This window comes from Dipodomys spectabilis, unplaced genomic scaffold (assembly GCF_019054845.1).
Source record: "Dipodomys spectabilis isolate Male_0828 unplaced genomic scaffold, ASM1905484v1 ptg000024l, whole genome shotgun sequence".
Taxonomy (NCBI): Eukaryota; Metazoa; Chordata; class Mammalia; order Rodentia; family Heteromyidae; genus Dipodomys; species Dipodomys spectabilis.
This window is the reverse complement of record NW_024870701.1, coordinates 192,651-207,349: the sequence shown is the minus strand read 5'-3', so window position 1 is coordinate 207,349 and position 14,699 is coordinate 192,651. Positions and strand designations below refer to the sequence as shown.

Sequence of the window (14,699 nt, the reverse complement as noted above, 5' to 3'; positions counted from 1 at the left end):
TCATCTTTGGCCCATTGAAACCTGAGTCTATTTTTCCCTCCACAGCTTTAGACTGCATTCCTAGTTAGAAACATTCAATTCCATCTGGCCAGTTCGTTCTCACTTAGATAATAGCAGATGTATCTATGTAACATACAAGCCACTGTCAAACAACCCTGTGCATCTCCTGAGACAGCTGTTTCTCACAAGGGTGTCATTGTCTGAGAAAGCCTTGTATCATTTTACTCCAAGTGTTGTTGGGGGCAGGACGGGAGAGGGGGTGGGGGGAGGGAGGCATTCTGTCAGCTGGCTGGGATGTAGCCCCACTCACTGTAGAGTTCCATTATTTTGTTATCAAGCCAAAAAGCTGCTATCAACTGGGAGAGCTGAAGGTTTAAAACAAGAACTGCAGTCTTTGTTCTGCTCTGCTTTTATCAAGGGAAATAATAGCTCTACACAGCCCAAGAATTTATGGTTATACTTTTGGAAAGACAGCTTGGAGGTAACTGGTCTGCTGTAAGGGCTTGTTTTCTTTCCTTGGCTAAGTAGACTTTCTCATCCGCAGTTCAGGTCAATGAGGAAGCATTTTCCAGCCCAAGGATGCCAAAATCAGGATCCCAGATGAACCTTCAGAGTTAAAGATAACAGCTTCACAAAATAACTGATAACCGACTAATTCTTCTAAATGAGATGGATCTTTTCTCCTTTGACTCTCAAAAAAGAAAGGCAACAACTAAACATACTGAAATTTATACTTCTAGTTGCCATTGAGCAAATAGCTTCCTTAAGATTCCATAAGAATCTTATGGATTGGGCTGGGAAGGTAGCTCAGTGGTAGAGTGCTTGCCTTGCATGCCTGAGGCCCTGGGTTCCATTCCTCAGCACCACATAAGCAAAAAGAAAAAAAAGCCGGAAGTAGTGCTGTGGCTCAAGTGGTAGAGTGCTAGCCTTGAGCTGAAGAGCTGAGGGACAGTGTCCAGGCCCAGAGTTCAGGCCCCACGACCGGACCCAAAACAAAACAAAACAAAACAAAAAAGAATCTTATGGATTCTCCTGTCCAGACTCGGTGTGTGTGTGTGTGTGTGTGTGTGTGTGTGTGTGTGTCTATTTATGTCTCATTACTGGACTTTGAGCTTGACAGCTACTCTACCACTCAAACCATGTCCCCAGCCCTTTTTTGTTTTGGTAAATTTTCAGGTGGGGGTTCACATTTAATCCAGACTGGCTGTGGATAGCAATTCTCCTATCTATGCCTATGTGTAGCTAGGATGACAGGTGCACTCTACTATGCCTGGCAAATTATCTCACATTCTTATGAGCATGATGATAGTTTCATGGGCTGCAGCCTTTTGTGGAGGAGATTACACACACACACACACACACACACACACACACACACACACACTCAGTGTGTGCTGAGAGTCAAATCTAGGGCCTCCATCATGCTAGATAAGTGCTATATCACTGATCTATACCCTCAGCCTAACCTTTTTTTTTGGTCAGTCGTGGGGCTTGAACTCTGGGCCTGGGTGCTGTCCCTGTGCTCTTTAGCTCAAGGTGAGCACTCTATCACTTGAGCCACAGTGCCACTTCCGTGGTTAATTGGAGATAAGAGTCTCATGGACTTTCCTGCCTGGGCTGGCTTTGAACTGTGATCCTCAGATCTCAGCCTCCTGAGTAGCTAGGATTAAAGGTGTGAGCCACCTTTAACCGGTGCCCAGCTCGCCTAACCATTTTTTTTTAAGGGAACAATTGGAAACATTGATTATATTCACCAGTATAATAGTGTAAATAATCCTGGTACCTCACAAAATAAATTAAGCAAGTATGATTTGAATTTTCCTTTCTCTCAATCTATCCTAATTGTTCTCTAATGACTATGAAGAACAGATCTGGGAGTATTTTATTAAGAAATCACTTTTTGCCAGGTGTTGGTGGCTTATGCCTATAGTCATAGCTATTCAGGAGGCTGAGATCTGAGGACTGAAGTTCAAATCCAGACTGGGCAGGAAAGTCTATGAAACTTTTATTTCCAATAAACGACTTAAAAATAATAACTAAAAAATAAGCAAACAAAAAACAGAAATGGAACTGTAGCTCAAGTGGTAGAGTGCTAGCCTTGAGCAAAAAAAACCTCTGGAACATTGATTGGACCCTGAGTCCAAGCCCCAGGACTGGCACAAAATAAAATAAAATAATTGGCCTTTTTTCTTTTTTCTTTTTATGGGAGAAGGGATTCCAAGAAATCACCTTTATCATGATCCCTGGAGGAGGGTCCTCCCTGGGTGAGATCCAAAGAACACATCACATGGCTTGGCTAAGAGCTAGATATAATAGTGGCTGACCTAGTTATCGATGCTATTGTTTCTGGTGTACATAGATTAAGAACTAACAAACAAATGCTGGCTACTTAGAAGCAGGCTCTTCTCCCATCAAATGGGATTGTCCTTTCTCCCTAGCCACTCCTCTTGTTTTTTCAAAAAAAAATATATTAATAATAAAAGAAGTTAAATCAGAGAATTAGGAAAACAAAGGCCCTCTGCATCTCCAGGCCAGCTATCAGAACAAATGGTGGTTGCCAAGAAACCAGGGGCAGATATGTGTGGAGAGCTTACTGGGGGTAGTGCCAAGCAACACAAAGTATCATTATCTTGTCAAATGTTATTCATGTTGTATCTGTTCTATCAGACACTTCTGTGTTCTGAAACCTTGGACAAGATGCTGCCAGAGCGCTGTTTTGAGGGCAAATAAAACAGCACCTGTCAAAGTCTCCAGTCCACTGGCAGGGGCATTGTAAGGACAAGATGAATATGCTTCCATGGGCCTTGGCCCTCTCTTCTAGCTGTGGAGAGTTGCTACTACTTTAAGGTCAGCTTCTCACTGGTTTGGCTTTGCCTCATTCGAAATTGGTGACTTCTTGCCCAAAGTAGTTTGCAGCTGTGCTATTTAAAAATGTTGAAATCCTAGCAGTTTGAAGTTTTTGCCTCTCAGAGCATGAGAGGAAAGAGAAAGCTTCAAATGTTTTGAGAGCTGGAAGGAATGAATGCCTGGGACTCATTGAGACCATCCACTTGGTCAAGATAGAGGTTCTTTGTAGTGCTACATGGCAGATGCCCACCTCTTGACCCTGTTCAGTGTCTCACCAGTGAACGTCATGTGAAGCTTCTGACAAAAATAACTGCTGTGGTCTGAATCAGTATGTCCCCTAAACTCACCTATTGAAATCCAATCACTGAGGTGAGAGAATAAAGAGATGGAGACCTTTAAGGATTGATTAGACTGGGTGTGTGGGGGCAGGCAGGGCTCAGGCCTCGAATCCTAGCTACTCAGGAGGCTGATATCTGAGGATGGAAGTTTGAAGCCTGCCCAGGCAGAAATGTCTGTGAGACTCTCATCTCCAATTAACCAGCAAGAAGGTGGAAGGGAGGCGAGGGCTCAAGAGATAGAGCACCATCCTTGAGAAAAACAACAAAAGCCTAAGGGACAACTCCCAGGTCCTGAGTTCAAGTCCCAGTACTGGCGTGGATGCACGCATGTGCACATGTGTGCGTGCGCACACACACACACACACACACACACACACACACACACACTTCAGAAAGCTTGCTTTTTAGTGGAAAAGAGAGATACTGACCGTTGTAAAAGAGTGTTGGAAGTACCTGACAGACAAATGCATAAGGTGTTTCTAAAGCACTGGGGAGTTGCACCCAGTTCAGCCTGAACAACAAATGCTTGGGTAGCTCCTACATATTCATTGCTTTGGCATGACTGATACTATTCATTTCAAAACAAATATGCTTCTCTTTCCTCCCAAACACAGCTTGAGAGCCTCTTTTTTTTTTTGGCACGATTTTCACCCTTGGACATATGTGAGTTGTATCAGAATTCACAGTTTCCATAGCTCCTTTAGTCTCAGGAAGAATTTCCCACAGCTTTATGCAACCACTGCCCACCTTACCATCTTGCAGTTGGGTTGAGAGAAGAGCCAGTGTGAGATCAGAATCCAATTAAAGACTCTTGTTAGCAGATTCCCTGGGTCTTACTAATAGCCTAGGAAGCTTCAACAAGTCCTGAATTAATGAACTGAATGAATAGAAATCAAAGACAGCTTAGCCTGTTCAGCAGCAGCTCCACAACCTATCACTCCTTAAGACAGTGGCATTTTCACTGCATTCTTCCTGGGAGTAGATGCCATTTTTCCATCAAATAAATTTGGGGTGCAACCAAGAAGTAGGGAGAATAAGATAATGCAACGGTTGCCAGGCACTGGTGGCTCACCTCTAGACTCCTAACTATGAGGAGGCTGAGATCTGAAGATCTCAAGTCAAATACAGCCCAAGCAGGAAAAGTCCATGAGACGCTTATCTCCGTTTAACTAGCAAAAAAGCCAGAAACAGAGCTGTGGCTCCAATGGTAGAGCTTTCACCGTGAGCAAAAAAGCTTAGAGACATCATCTAGGCCCTGAGTTCAAGCCCTAGTACCTGCAACTATTTGCTTACCTACTGAAAACTGCCCAGTCCCCACTTAGAGCTTCTGAGCAATGCTTCTTTTACCTGTCACTAGGAAACAAAGGGTAATTGTGCCTGAAGATCACCACTCAGGCTTTGGATCTAGGCTTAGGTGAGTCTGCATGGTACTAAGAGTTAGGAACAAATGTCAAGGATGTATATTTTTCCCATGGTCAAGTTGTTTGTACTCATAGAAGAGCAAGGGAAGTTTACAGAAATCGACTTATGAATTGTCTAACTTGCAAGAAATAAGTGAGGCAATAGGGCTCAAGCAGGAGGAAAAAGTAGGAGGAGCTAGGAGAGTGCAGGCTTAGCAAGGACATCACACCCATGACCTGATAACTGCTATCTTCCAGACGCTCTTTTCATACAATGTAATTCTTTTACAGAAAAATGAACTACTTCTTCACACAGCTGGTTTGGTGCATTTAGTGCATGGCTATATTAAACTTCATTAGTGGCTCCTGCCAGTGATCCTAGCTACTCAAGAGGCTAAGTTCTGAGGATCACAATTCAAAGATTGGACAAGCAAGTTTGTGAGACTCATCTCCAGTTAACTAGCAAGAAGCCAGAAGTGGAGCTCTGGTGCAAGCGGTAAAGTGTCAGCCTTAAGGAAAAAAGCTAAAAGACAGTGCCTAGGCCCTGAGTTCAAGCCCCTATTTTAGCAGGTGTATGTGGGCGCGTGCACACACACACACACACACACACACACACACAAATCGCTTTTATGCTTGTTGTAGCCGGGTTTATGACAAAAAGTTATTTTTCAAAAAACAAGTCAGCTAGATGTCAATGGCTCATACCTATAATCCTAGGTACTCGGAAGGCTTGAGATCTGAAGCTGGTTCAGAAAAGGAGAGTCTGTGAGATCCTTACCTCCACACCTGAAGTGGAAGTGTGGTTCAATTGGCAGAGTGCTAGCCTTTAGTGAAAAAAGCTAAGGCCCTGCGTTCAAGTCCCACTACTGCAACACGTGCACACACGGGCACGTGCACACACGGGCACGTGCACACCACACACACACACACACACACACACACACACGAAAATAAAAGCAAAAAGAAAAGAGAATCTCTAAAAAGCTACATCATGAGGATCCTTTTCTAGATAGTTCCTATACAAAATTAAAGTAGGTTTATGCCTACCACTGAATTTGATTCAAAAATATAAATTGGAGGATCCACTGTTAATTTCATAATAGTTTTCACAGGAAAATTAACATATAACATTAAAATATACATAACCTATATTAGAATTATTGAAGATGTGTCAAATCTGCTTCAAAACTGAGATAATCTAGTAAATTTCCTATGTCAATTTTACACTGAAGTATGTTTGGCCTAAAGCTGCCTCCATACATATGTTTAAGTTTCACCTACAGGTTTGTCTCTTCTCAGTGAATTATAACCCCAGTTGATGCACTAACAGATTGTAATGTCTGTGTAACAAGTAGCAGAGTCTCAACCAATCCAAAGCAGTCTACTGTTCAAACCTCATTCAAAGAAGACAAATACAAGCTGTAACCAATCAACCTGACTTTCTACCTCACTTCCTTTACCTGTAGGTCACTTCCTGTTCTCCATTCACAATCTGAACATGCTTATGTGACAGAGCAGAGCATTCTGAACAACTTTTGGTCTAGACTGTTGCTTAATTCTAGGACTTTAGAGAAGGCCCATGAAGAGCTGCAAAAAAATAGATTGGTTATAATTTTCTTTTAATTACAGGAATTGTTAAAAGGCCAACATTATTACACAATTATTACACATAATGGTGAACGAAACACAGTGCCTATTATTTATCTACTCAGCATTTGTTTTAACCCATTAAATTGAGATTGGTTTTAATTATTTTAGTGATCGAAAGTTTGCATCCCTAATACAAAATGCAAACTAAATTAACTTAAAAATGCCACAAATTAGCCGGGCACTGGTGGCTCACGCCTGTAATCCTAGCTACTCAGGAGGCTGAGATCTGAGGATCGCGGTTCAAAGCCAGCCCGGGCAGGAGAGACCGTGAGACTCCTATCTCCAATAAACCACCAGAAAACCGGAAGTGGTGCTGTAGCTCAAGTGGTAGAGCGCTCGCCTTGAGCTGAAGAGCTGAAGGACAGCGCCCAGGCCCAGAGTTCAAGCCCCACGACCGACCAAAAAAAAAAAAAAAAAAAAAAATGCCACAAATGAGCCAAGCACCATTGTCTCACGCCTGTAATCCTAGCTACTCAAGATGCTACGATCTGAAGATCTTGGACTTTTCCTGAGTAGGAAAGTCCATGAGACTCAAGAAGCTGAGATCTGAGAATCTGCTTTAAAACTAACCCCATGTAGGAAGGTCCCTGAGGCTCTTATCTCCAATTAACCACCAAAAATCTGGATATGGAACTGTGGCTCAAATAATGTACTAGCCCTGAACACAAAAACTCAAGGACAGCTGGGCATCGCTGGCTCACACCTGTAATCCTAGTTGCTCAGGAGGCTAATATCTGAGAATCACAGTTCAGAGCAAGACAGAAAAGTCCCTGTGAGATTCTTATGTCCAATTAACCACTCAAAAACTGGAAGTAGGGCTGTGGCTCCAAGTTGTGGAATACTAGTCTTGAGTAAAAGTGCTCAGGAACAGCAACTAGGCCCTGCGTTCAAGGCCCACAATGAAAAAAACAAAATAAAAAAATGAAAAATAAAATAAAATTATATATAGTATATGAATAAGAATAATAAAACGGTAAAGCTTATAATATTCCATGCACATACGTAACTATAGACCTTGAAAATAAGAAGAATTATTTTCAATCCTCTGAGAATCAGTAGTGTTTCAAGATCATGTTGGGGAAGGGGAAACAGCAGAGAATGAGTCCATTCCCACATGGAGCGCCCAGATCTTGAACTAGAACGTGTGATATCTACCCAGTGCCTTTCTAGTGTGCAGCCCAGAAGTTTCTGGTCACTCGACTGGAATGGCCTACCTCTTCCCCACGCTGTGGTTTGGGGGTGGGAAACTGAAAGAGAAGCTGGCAGGAAAGGAAAACAACAAGCCAACAAATTCAAAGGAATGGTGACCTAAGCCCTGGGGGATCCAGATGGGCATTACTTACTGTCTTCCGGTAAGTTGTTTTCCCGTTCTTCTCTCTCCATCTGCTGGCACCACCCTTCCATACGGTCTCGCTCTGCCTGGAGAAGCTTCAGAAACCAATGGCCATCCCGGTGGCACACAGACCTTTGCACGGCCTCCAGGGGGTCTTCTGTGATAGAGTCAATCCAAGGGTCCGGAGGAGGCAGGATGGAGGGGTCAAAATCTGTGTCAAAGTCATCATCGGCAGCACAGGCGTGGTAATGGTTTCCTGAGCCCTGAATGCTAACAGTGGAAGTACTGGCATCCCGGGAGAACTGTCTGGCCATTGGACCAGGACATGAATTGTCCTCTATAGATTCCAGAGAATTTTCCAGATTATCGTGGAAGTCCAGGTCAGCCTGTACCGCTGTGGTCACACTGTTAGATCGAGTAAACCTGCGGAAGCTTGGGAGAATAGAAAAAGAGAGATGTAATTCAAGGATATTTTCCTTTGGTGGTCTTACACATGCTAGGCAAGTGCTGATCACATGAGCCAAACCCCTGCCCTTTGGTTTGTATTCGGTTTTTGAGACTGAGTCTTGCTAATTTTGCTTTGGCTGATTTTGAACTCACACTCATCCTGTCTCTGCCTCCCAAGTTGCAGGAATTTTAGGAGTGTGCTAAAATGCCTCAAAGATATTTCTTGAAGGTGAGTACTGTTGACTCACACCTACAATCCCAGCTACTTGGGAGGCTGAGATTGGTATGTTTACAGTTTGGTGCCAGCCTGAGGAAAAAAAAAGTTTGGGAGACCCTCTTCTAAACTCATAGCTGGGTATGGTCTCATGCATCTGTTAACTAGCTACAACCAGAAGTTTAAAAATAGAGGGTCATAGTACAGGCCCAAGCCCAGCAGGAAGCAAGACCTTATCTCAAAAATAACCAGCAGGAAAAAAAAAATCATTGCAAATGTGGCTCTTGTGGTAGAGTGCAGGCCTAACAAGCTGAAGGCTCTGAATTCAAACTCCAGTTTGACCTAATTGTGCAGAACTTGAAGCAAAATTTCCTTCTTCTCTGACTGTATGCTTGACGGAGATCCTTGATTCAAGCATTTTGATCACTATGCATCTAATAGAATGACTGCACAATTCTTATTTTTTGTTCCATATGGAATATCAAAGCATATTTTGAGCTGTTTCATGTGTGGGATAAAGTACAGAGCTAACCAAAGTCAGTATAATTAATATCCAGTGTCCCACTTCTCCAAATCTGGCATGACTTAAGTCCTGAAATTAAGGCTGATGACGGGTAAGGAAACAATTCAATTATATCTTAGTCTGTGTAATTTGCTTAGAAATTTGGAGAAAACCACAGCCTGGCCTGGACCAAGACTATCATAAATCCTGCATTTTCCTGCCAGGGTAGTTCTTATCAAGTGAGACTTCCTGAAAGCAAACCAAAGTCTCATTAGGCTCCCACTCAAATGAAAACTCTTTTGGAAAGATTGCAAGAATGTGCCTCTTAGTTCTGTAGGTCCCTGTTGCAATCTGGTTCATACTCTTTTTGGTGCAGTGCAGCTTATGGTTCTAGAGTTCTCTGACACTGGCCCCCCTCCTCCCCGTGCCTTTAATTTTCCTTCCAAGGTAACAAAAGACAACATTAACTAACAGGTTCCACCTGGGTATTTTGCATGGGTAAACATGGCATCAGTGTTTCTCAAGCAAAGCTCTGTGCTTTTCTCCATGACTGCTGCAGTGAAGGTAAGGACCTTATGTAATTTTTTTTTTTTTTTTTTTGTCATGGGGCCTAAACTTTGGGGCCTGGGCGCTCTCCCTCAGCTCTTCAGCTCAAGGCTAGCATTCTACCACTTGAGCCACAATGCCACTTCTGGCTTTTTCTGCTTATGTGGTACTGAGGAATCAAACCCAGGGGCCTCATGCATGCAAGACAAGCACTCTGCCACTAAGCCACCTACCCAAGCCCCCGATGTAATTTTTTTTTGGGGGTGGGGTCCAGTCGTGGGGCCTGAACTCTGGGCCTGGGCGCTGTCCCTCAGCTCTTCAGCTCAAGGCTAATGCTCTACCACTTGAGCCACAGTGCCACTTCCGGCTTTTTTCTTTTTGCTTATGTGGTGCTGAGGAATCGAACCCAGGGCCTTTTGCATGCAAGGCAAGTGCTTTACCACTGACCACCTTCCCAGCCCCCTGATGTAATTTTAAACACAAAAAAATTCATTGGCCGGACACCGGTGGCTCACACATGTACTCCTAGCTACTCAAGAGGCTGAGATCTGAGGATCACAGTCCAAAGCCAGCCTGGGGAAGAAAGTCCATGAGACTCTTATCGCTAATAAACCACCAGAAAACGGGAAGTGGTGCTGTGGCTCAAGTGGTAGAGCGCTAACCTTGAGCTGAAGAGCTGAGGGACAGTGCCCAGACTCAGAGTTCAGGCCCCACAACTGAGAAAAACATAAAAAAAAAAAAAAAAAAAAAAACAGAACTTCATTGACCTCTAGAACAGGTAGGAAGCAATCAAAGTCCATGGATAATGGTATCATGATTTCATTTCTCCACTGTGGTTTCTGTGGTTGTTTTTGTTGCTACTTACTAGTTTAATATATTAATATTATTGTGATAAAATATACACTTTACCACTTTTGCCATTCTGAAATATATAGTTCAGTGGCCTAAAATACATTTGCATCTCACATGCAAGCATCACCACCACATTTTCTTTTTTTGTGTGACAATACTGGGGCTTGAACTTAGGGTCTAAAGCACTTCCTTAGCTTTTACATTCCAGGCTGACATTCTACCACTTGAGCCACAATCTCCACTTCTGGATTTTTTGGTGGTTAGTTGGAGATAAGAATCTCACAGACTATTTTGTCCAAGCTGGTTTTGAACCATGCTCCTCACATCTTAGCCTCCTGAGTAGTTAGGATTACATGTGCCTGATTTAGTGATCTTTTTTTTTTTTTAAGGAGCTATCACATTGCTTTCCATCTCAGCTATATCATTTGCATTCCTACCAACAGCACACAAGGCTTACAATTGCTCTACATCCTCTTCCACACTTGTTATTTTCCAGGGTTTGGAAACTTGCCTTCCTAACAGGTGAGCCATGGGACAGTTCCTCTGGTGGCTCATAATCACCCCATTTAAAGAATTTGCTTGCCTGGTGATTTCCCATCCATCTCACATTTGACAATGCCACTCTTAAAGGATTGTGCACCAAACAATGACTGTCCAACACTGAACGATATAATATGTTCTTTCTTAATGCTTCTGGACAGCCCTGTCAAAGTCAATTAAAACTAGTACTCTAGTCCATCAGAATAAATAATGACAAGAACAATACCAGTAAGTAGTTATGAGTAAGATTTTAGAAGACTCGGAATCATCAAAAGGAGACAGAATAATTACTTCAATGAATCCATTTCCATATATACACACCAGAGAATAAATGTCAAGGAAAACCTAGCCACAGTATTGATTTGTGTTAATCATTAGGATGGTCAAATCATCATGGTATGTCATGATTCTGGCCATTCATTTTATGAAGATAGACCAACCAAAGCCAGCCCATTTCAACTTCTGATGGTTTTAAGAAATTACATCTGTCACCATTATCAGACCTGGCAATGTTTTTCCCCAAGAAAGAAGCAATTTTGCTTGCTTGTAGAAGTGGGGTTCAAACCCAGGAACTTATGTATGCCAGGCAAGCACTTTACTGCTGATCTTATACCCCTAGTTCAGCTGATCAGTTTTTGTTGTTGTTGTTGTTGCCAGTATAAGGGTTGAACTCAGGGCCTGGGCACTATCCCTTAGCTCTTTGGCTAAGGGCCAGCGATACTATTTGAGCCACATCTCTGCTTCTGGCTTTTGGGTGGTTATTGGAGATCAGAGTCTCTCAGACTTTCCACGATCCTCAGATTTCAGCCTCCTGAGTAGCTAAGATTCCAGGCATAAGCCACTGTCACCTGGGCACGTCTATAAATTCTTTAATGCTTAAATGGTCCAAAAAAAAAAAAAAAAGAAACAACAACAAAACAATTTTTTAAATCACATTATGTAAAATTCGGAAAGCAATGTTTCAAGTCTCTTGTATTAGCAAGGAAAGGAAGAACAATTCTGCTACACTGCTCTTCTAAGCAGTCCGTGTTTCCTGGAGGCAGTAGCCATGTCTGCCTTCTTCCCATTCACCGCCCAGGATCACACTTAGTCTCCTGAAGCTGTGCTTCCTTTCCAGCTGCATGTGTGTGTGACTTGGATGACTCCTCACAACCGTTGACATCTTGGCTGTTGTACTAACACAAAATTCCAACTACTAAAACATGAGGCTTCGCTCCACAGGATCATGTTGCCAGAGGCGTTGCATTTCCAAACTTCCATGAAGACTAATCCCTGATTGTTTTCTGTCATTTGCCAGAGACAAAAATCTGTTCCCCACAGAAAACAGAACAGCTTACTTTCCCTGAGCCTGTTTTTATCTCTACAAAACTACCACAGCATTCCTGAGAGCGGTCTCCTAGCTGTGGATCTTGTAATGTATCCACCTTCTTAAGAAAAAAAAAAAATGACTTGGCAGTAGATTAATAGAACTTTGCAGTTTAGTCACCCAGAAAGAAATAAAAGTTAAGCAAAATTAAAATGGTTTGGAATTAAAAGCGGTGCCTTTGAACTCAGGCAGCCCTGTCCAAGCTGCTTGCTTCTATCAATTAAGTTCTCTAAGCAAGGGCTTTCTTCTACCCGGAGCTTTCAAAGAATCTTCTGCTCCACAAAGCTGTTTTATGTCTTTCATGTGTAAAGTCATCAAGTTGTTATTGTTGTTTTAAAAATGTTGACAGGAACATAGAAGAGGATCACTTAAGATTAATTTCTGTATTTTTTTTTATATTTTTATATTTGTGTGTGTGTGTGTGTGTGTTGGTCTTGGAGCTTGAACTCAAGGCCTGGACTGCTAACCCTTGAGCTTTTATCACTAATGGCTGATGTTCTACCACTGGAGCCACAGCTCCACTTCGTTTTTTTTTTTTTTAGGGTAGTTAATAAGAGTTTCACAGGGGCTGGGAAGGTGGCTCAGTGGTAGAGCGCTTGCCTTGCATGCTCGAGGCCCTGGGTTCGATTCCTCAGCACCACATAAGCAAAGAGAAAAAAGCCGGAAGTGGCGCTGTGGCTCAAGTGGTAGAGCGCTAGCCTTGAGCCGAAGAGCTGAGGGACAGCGCTCAGGCCCAGAGTTCAAGCCCCACGACTGGACCAAAAAAAAAAAAAATAAGAGTTTCACAGGTTTTCCTGCCTGGGCTGGGTTTGAACTATGATCTTCAGCTCTCAGTTTCCTAAGTAACTAAGATGATAAGCCTGAACTACCAGTGCCCAGCTCATTTCTGTATTTTAAAAAGAATTGACCAGTAGTCATCAGGGGGAGGTATAAAAGCTGTACCTTGGGGCTGGCTGTTTCCAAACCCACAATTTCCACTCTTGAAGCTTCTTTGGTCCTTCCTGCCCTGCAAGCCCAATGTGTAATGATTACAAGTTGTGAAAACTGCTGGCCAACATGCCTGCCTCGGGGACAGAAAATGAAAGACTAGACTGACCTGTGCAGACCACAACACCCTGGCTGATCTGAATCACATTGAAGTCACTTGTTAGCATTCTCGTTTGCAGTTGCTTTACACTGCTTCTATGAAAGAAGTTTCTATGGCTTTCCTGGACACAGAATCTCAAAATGTGGTCCAGGCCGGTCTCAAGCTCATAATCTTCCCGCTTCTTCAGTGCTAGGATTATAGATTATAGATATGTGCCACTAAATCGGACTTGATTTCTGATTAGAAGGTTTTTATTTGTTTATTTTTCCTCTCTAGAATTAAGCCATTAACTGTTAGGTGTGGTAACTCTTTCCATGACAAAATCCCCTGGCCTCTTCTTTTTTCAAAAGGGAAACACTAGCTTTTTGGCTATTGTTTTCTTTTTTGTAAGAACTCAGACATTTTCCACTCAGCCTCACCAAGTCTTATGTGAGATCTGAAAAATGCCCTCAAAGGGCCAGTCATCTGGGAATTGTGTGAGGTAGTACCTTTTAACAGGTAAAAATCGAATATGGCTCATTAGATAAAGTATCAGAAGAAAGGGTAGGGGGAGAAGACTGAGATCAAGAATAAATACTTTCTCTAAAAGCTTACTCTTTTATTTTAGAGATACTAGGGTGTGAAATACTAGGGTGTGAAACTCAGGACCTTGCACTTGCTGGACAGGCACACTGCCATTTCAGCAAAACCCTCAGCAATTTTTGCTTTCACTATTGTTCATGCAGCATCTCATATGTATGCCTGGATTTGCCTGGACTGTGATCCTCCTATTTATGCTTTCCCTGTAGCAGGGGTAACAAGCTCACACACCACAGCCTGCTTTTACTCATTGAGATGGTCTTGTGGAATCTTTGCCAGGACTGGCCTCAAACTGCAGGCTCCTCAATCTTAGCCTCTCAAATAGCTAGGATCACAGATGTGAGACTTATCACACAGCTACAAGTTTACTATTTCTTATCAGGTCAGCTTCCAAATCAGAGCAGATTATGGAGGAACTGGGATTGCAGTACAGCTGTACAGGAACTGCTCTATCTTGGCCATCAAACTGTCTCACAGAAAGCATCTATTGTTTGTTTGTTTGTTTGTTTTGGCCCATCCTGGGGCTTGAACTTAGGACTTGGGCACTGTCCTTGAGACTCTTTGTGTTCAAGGCTAGTGCTCCACCACTTGAGCCATAGCACCGCTTCCAGCTTTTTTTTTTGAGTAGTTTATTGGAGATAAGAGTCTCACAGGGATTTTTCTGCCCAGGCTGGCCTCAAACTGCAATCCTCAGCTCTCAGCCTCCTGAGTAGCTAGGATTAAAGGTGTAAACCACTGGTGCCTAGCTTCTATTGTTTATTTCAAATCTTCCACATTCATCGTTCTTTTGCTTGTAGATTTCTTGAAACAAAATAAGATAGAGGATTTTCTCCATTCTGAGCAACATACATTTGTGTATGGAAGAAAGAATGAAAGATAATGACAGAGGGCCACTTATCTTCTACCAGTTTCTTTCAGAATAAGTTGAGTAGGTGCTAATGGCTTCGGTGCACTGTCACTATAAAAACCTTGGTTCTGAGTCTCAACAAAGTATTTTT

At 42.7% G+C, this 14,699-nt stretch overlaps 1 protein-coding gene across 1 annotated transcript in view; it reads right to left on the bottom strand.

Annotated features, from left to right (window-relative positions):
• Dlgap1 (DLG associated protein 1) overlaps nucleotides 1-14,699 on the bottom strand; it is a 169,211-nt gene that overhangs the window by 23,855 nt on the left and 130,657 nt on the right. The window contains exon 7 of the mRNA XM_042674982.1: nucleotides 7,579-8,000. Coding sequence (XP_042530916.1) covers nucleotides 7,579-8,000 — 422 coding nt within the window. The remainder of the gene's footprint in view (nucleotides 1-7,578; nucleotides 8,001-14,699) is intronic.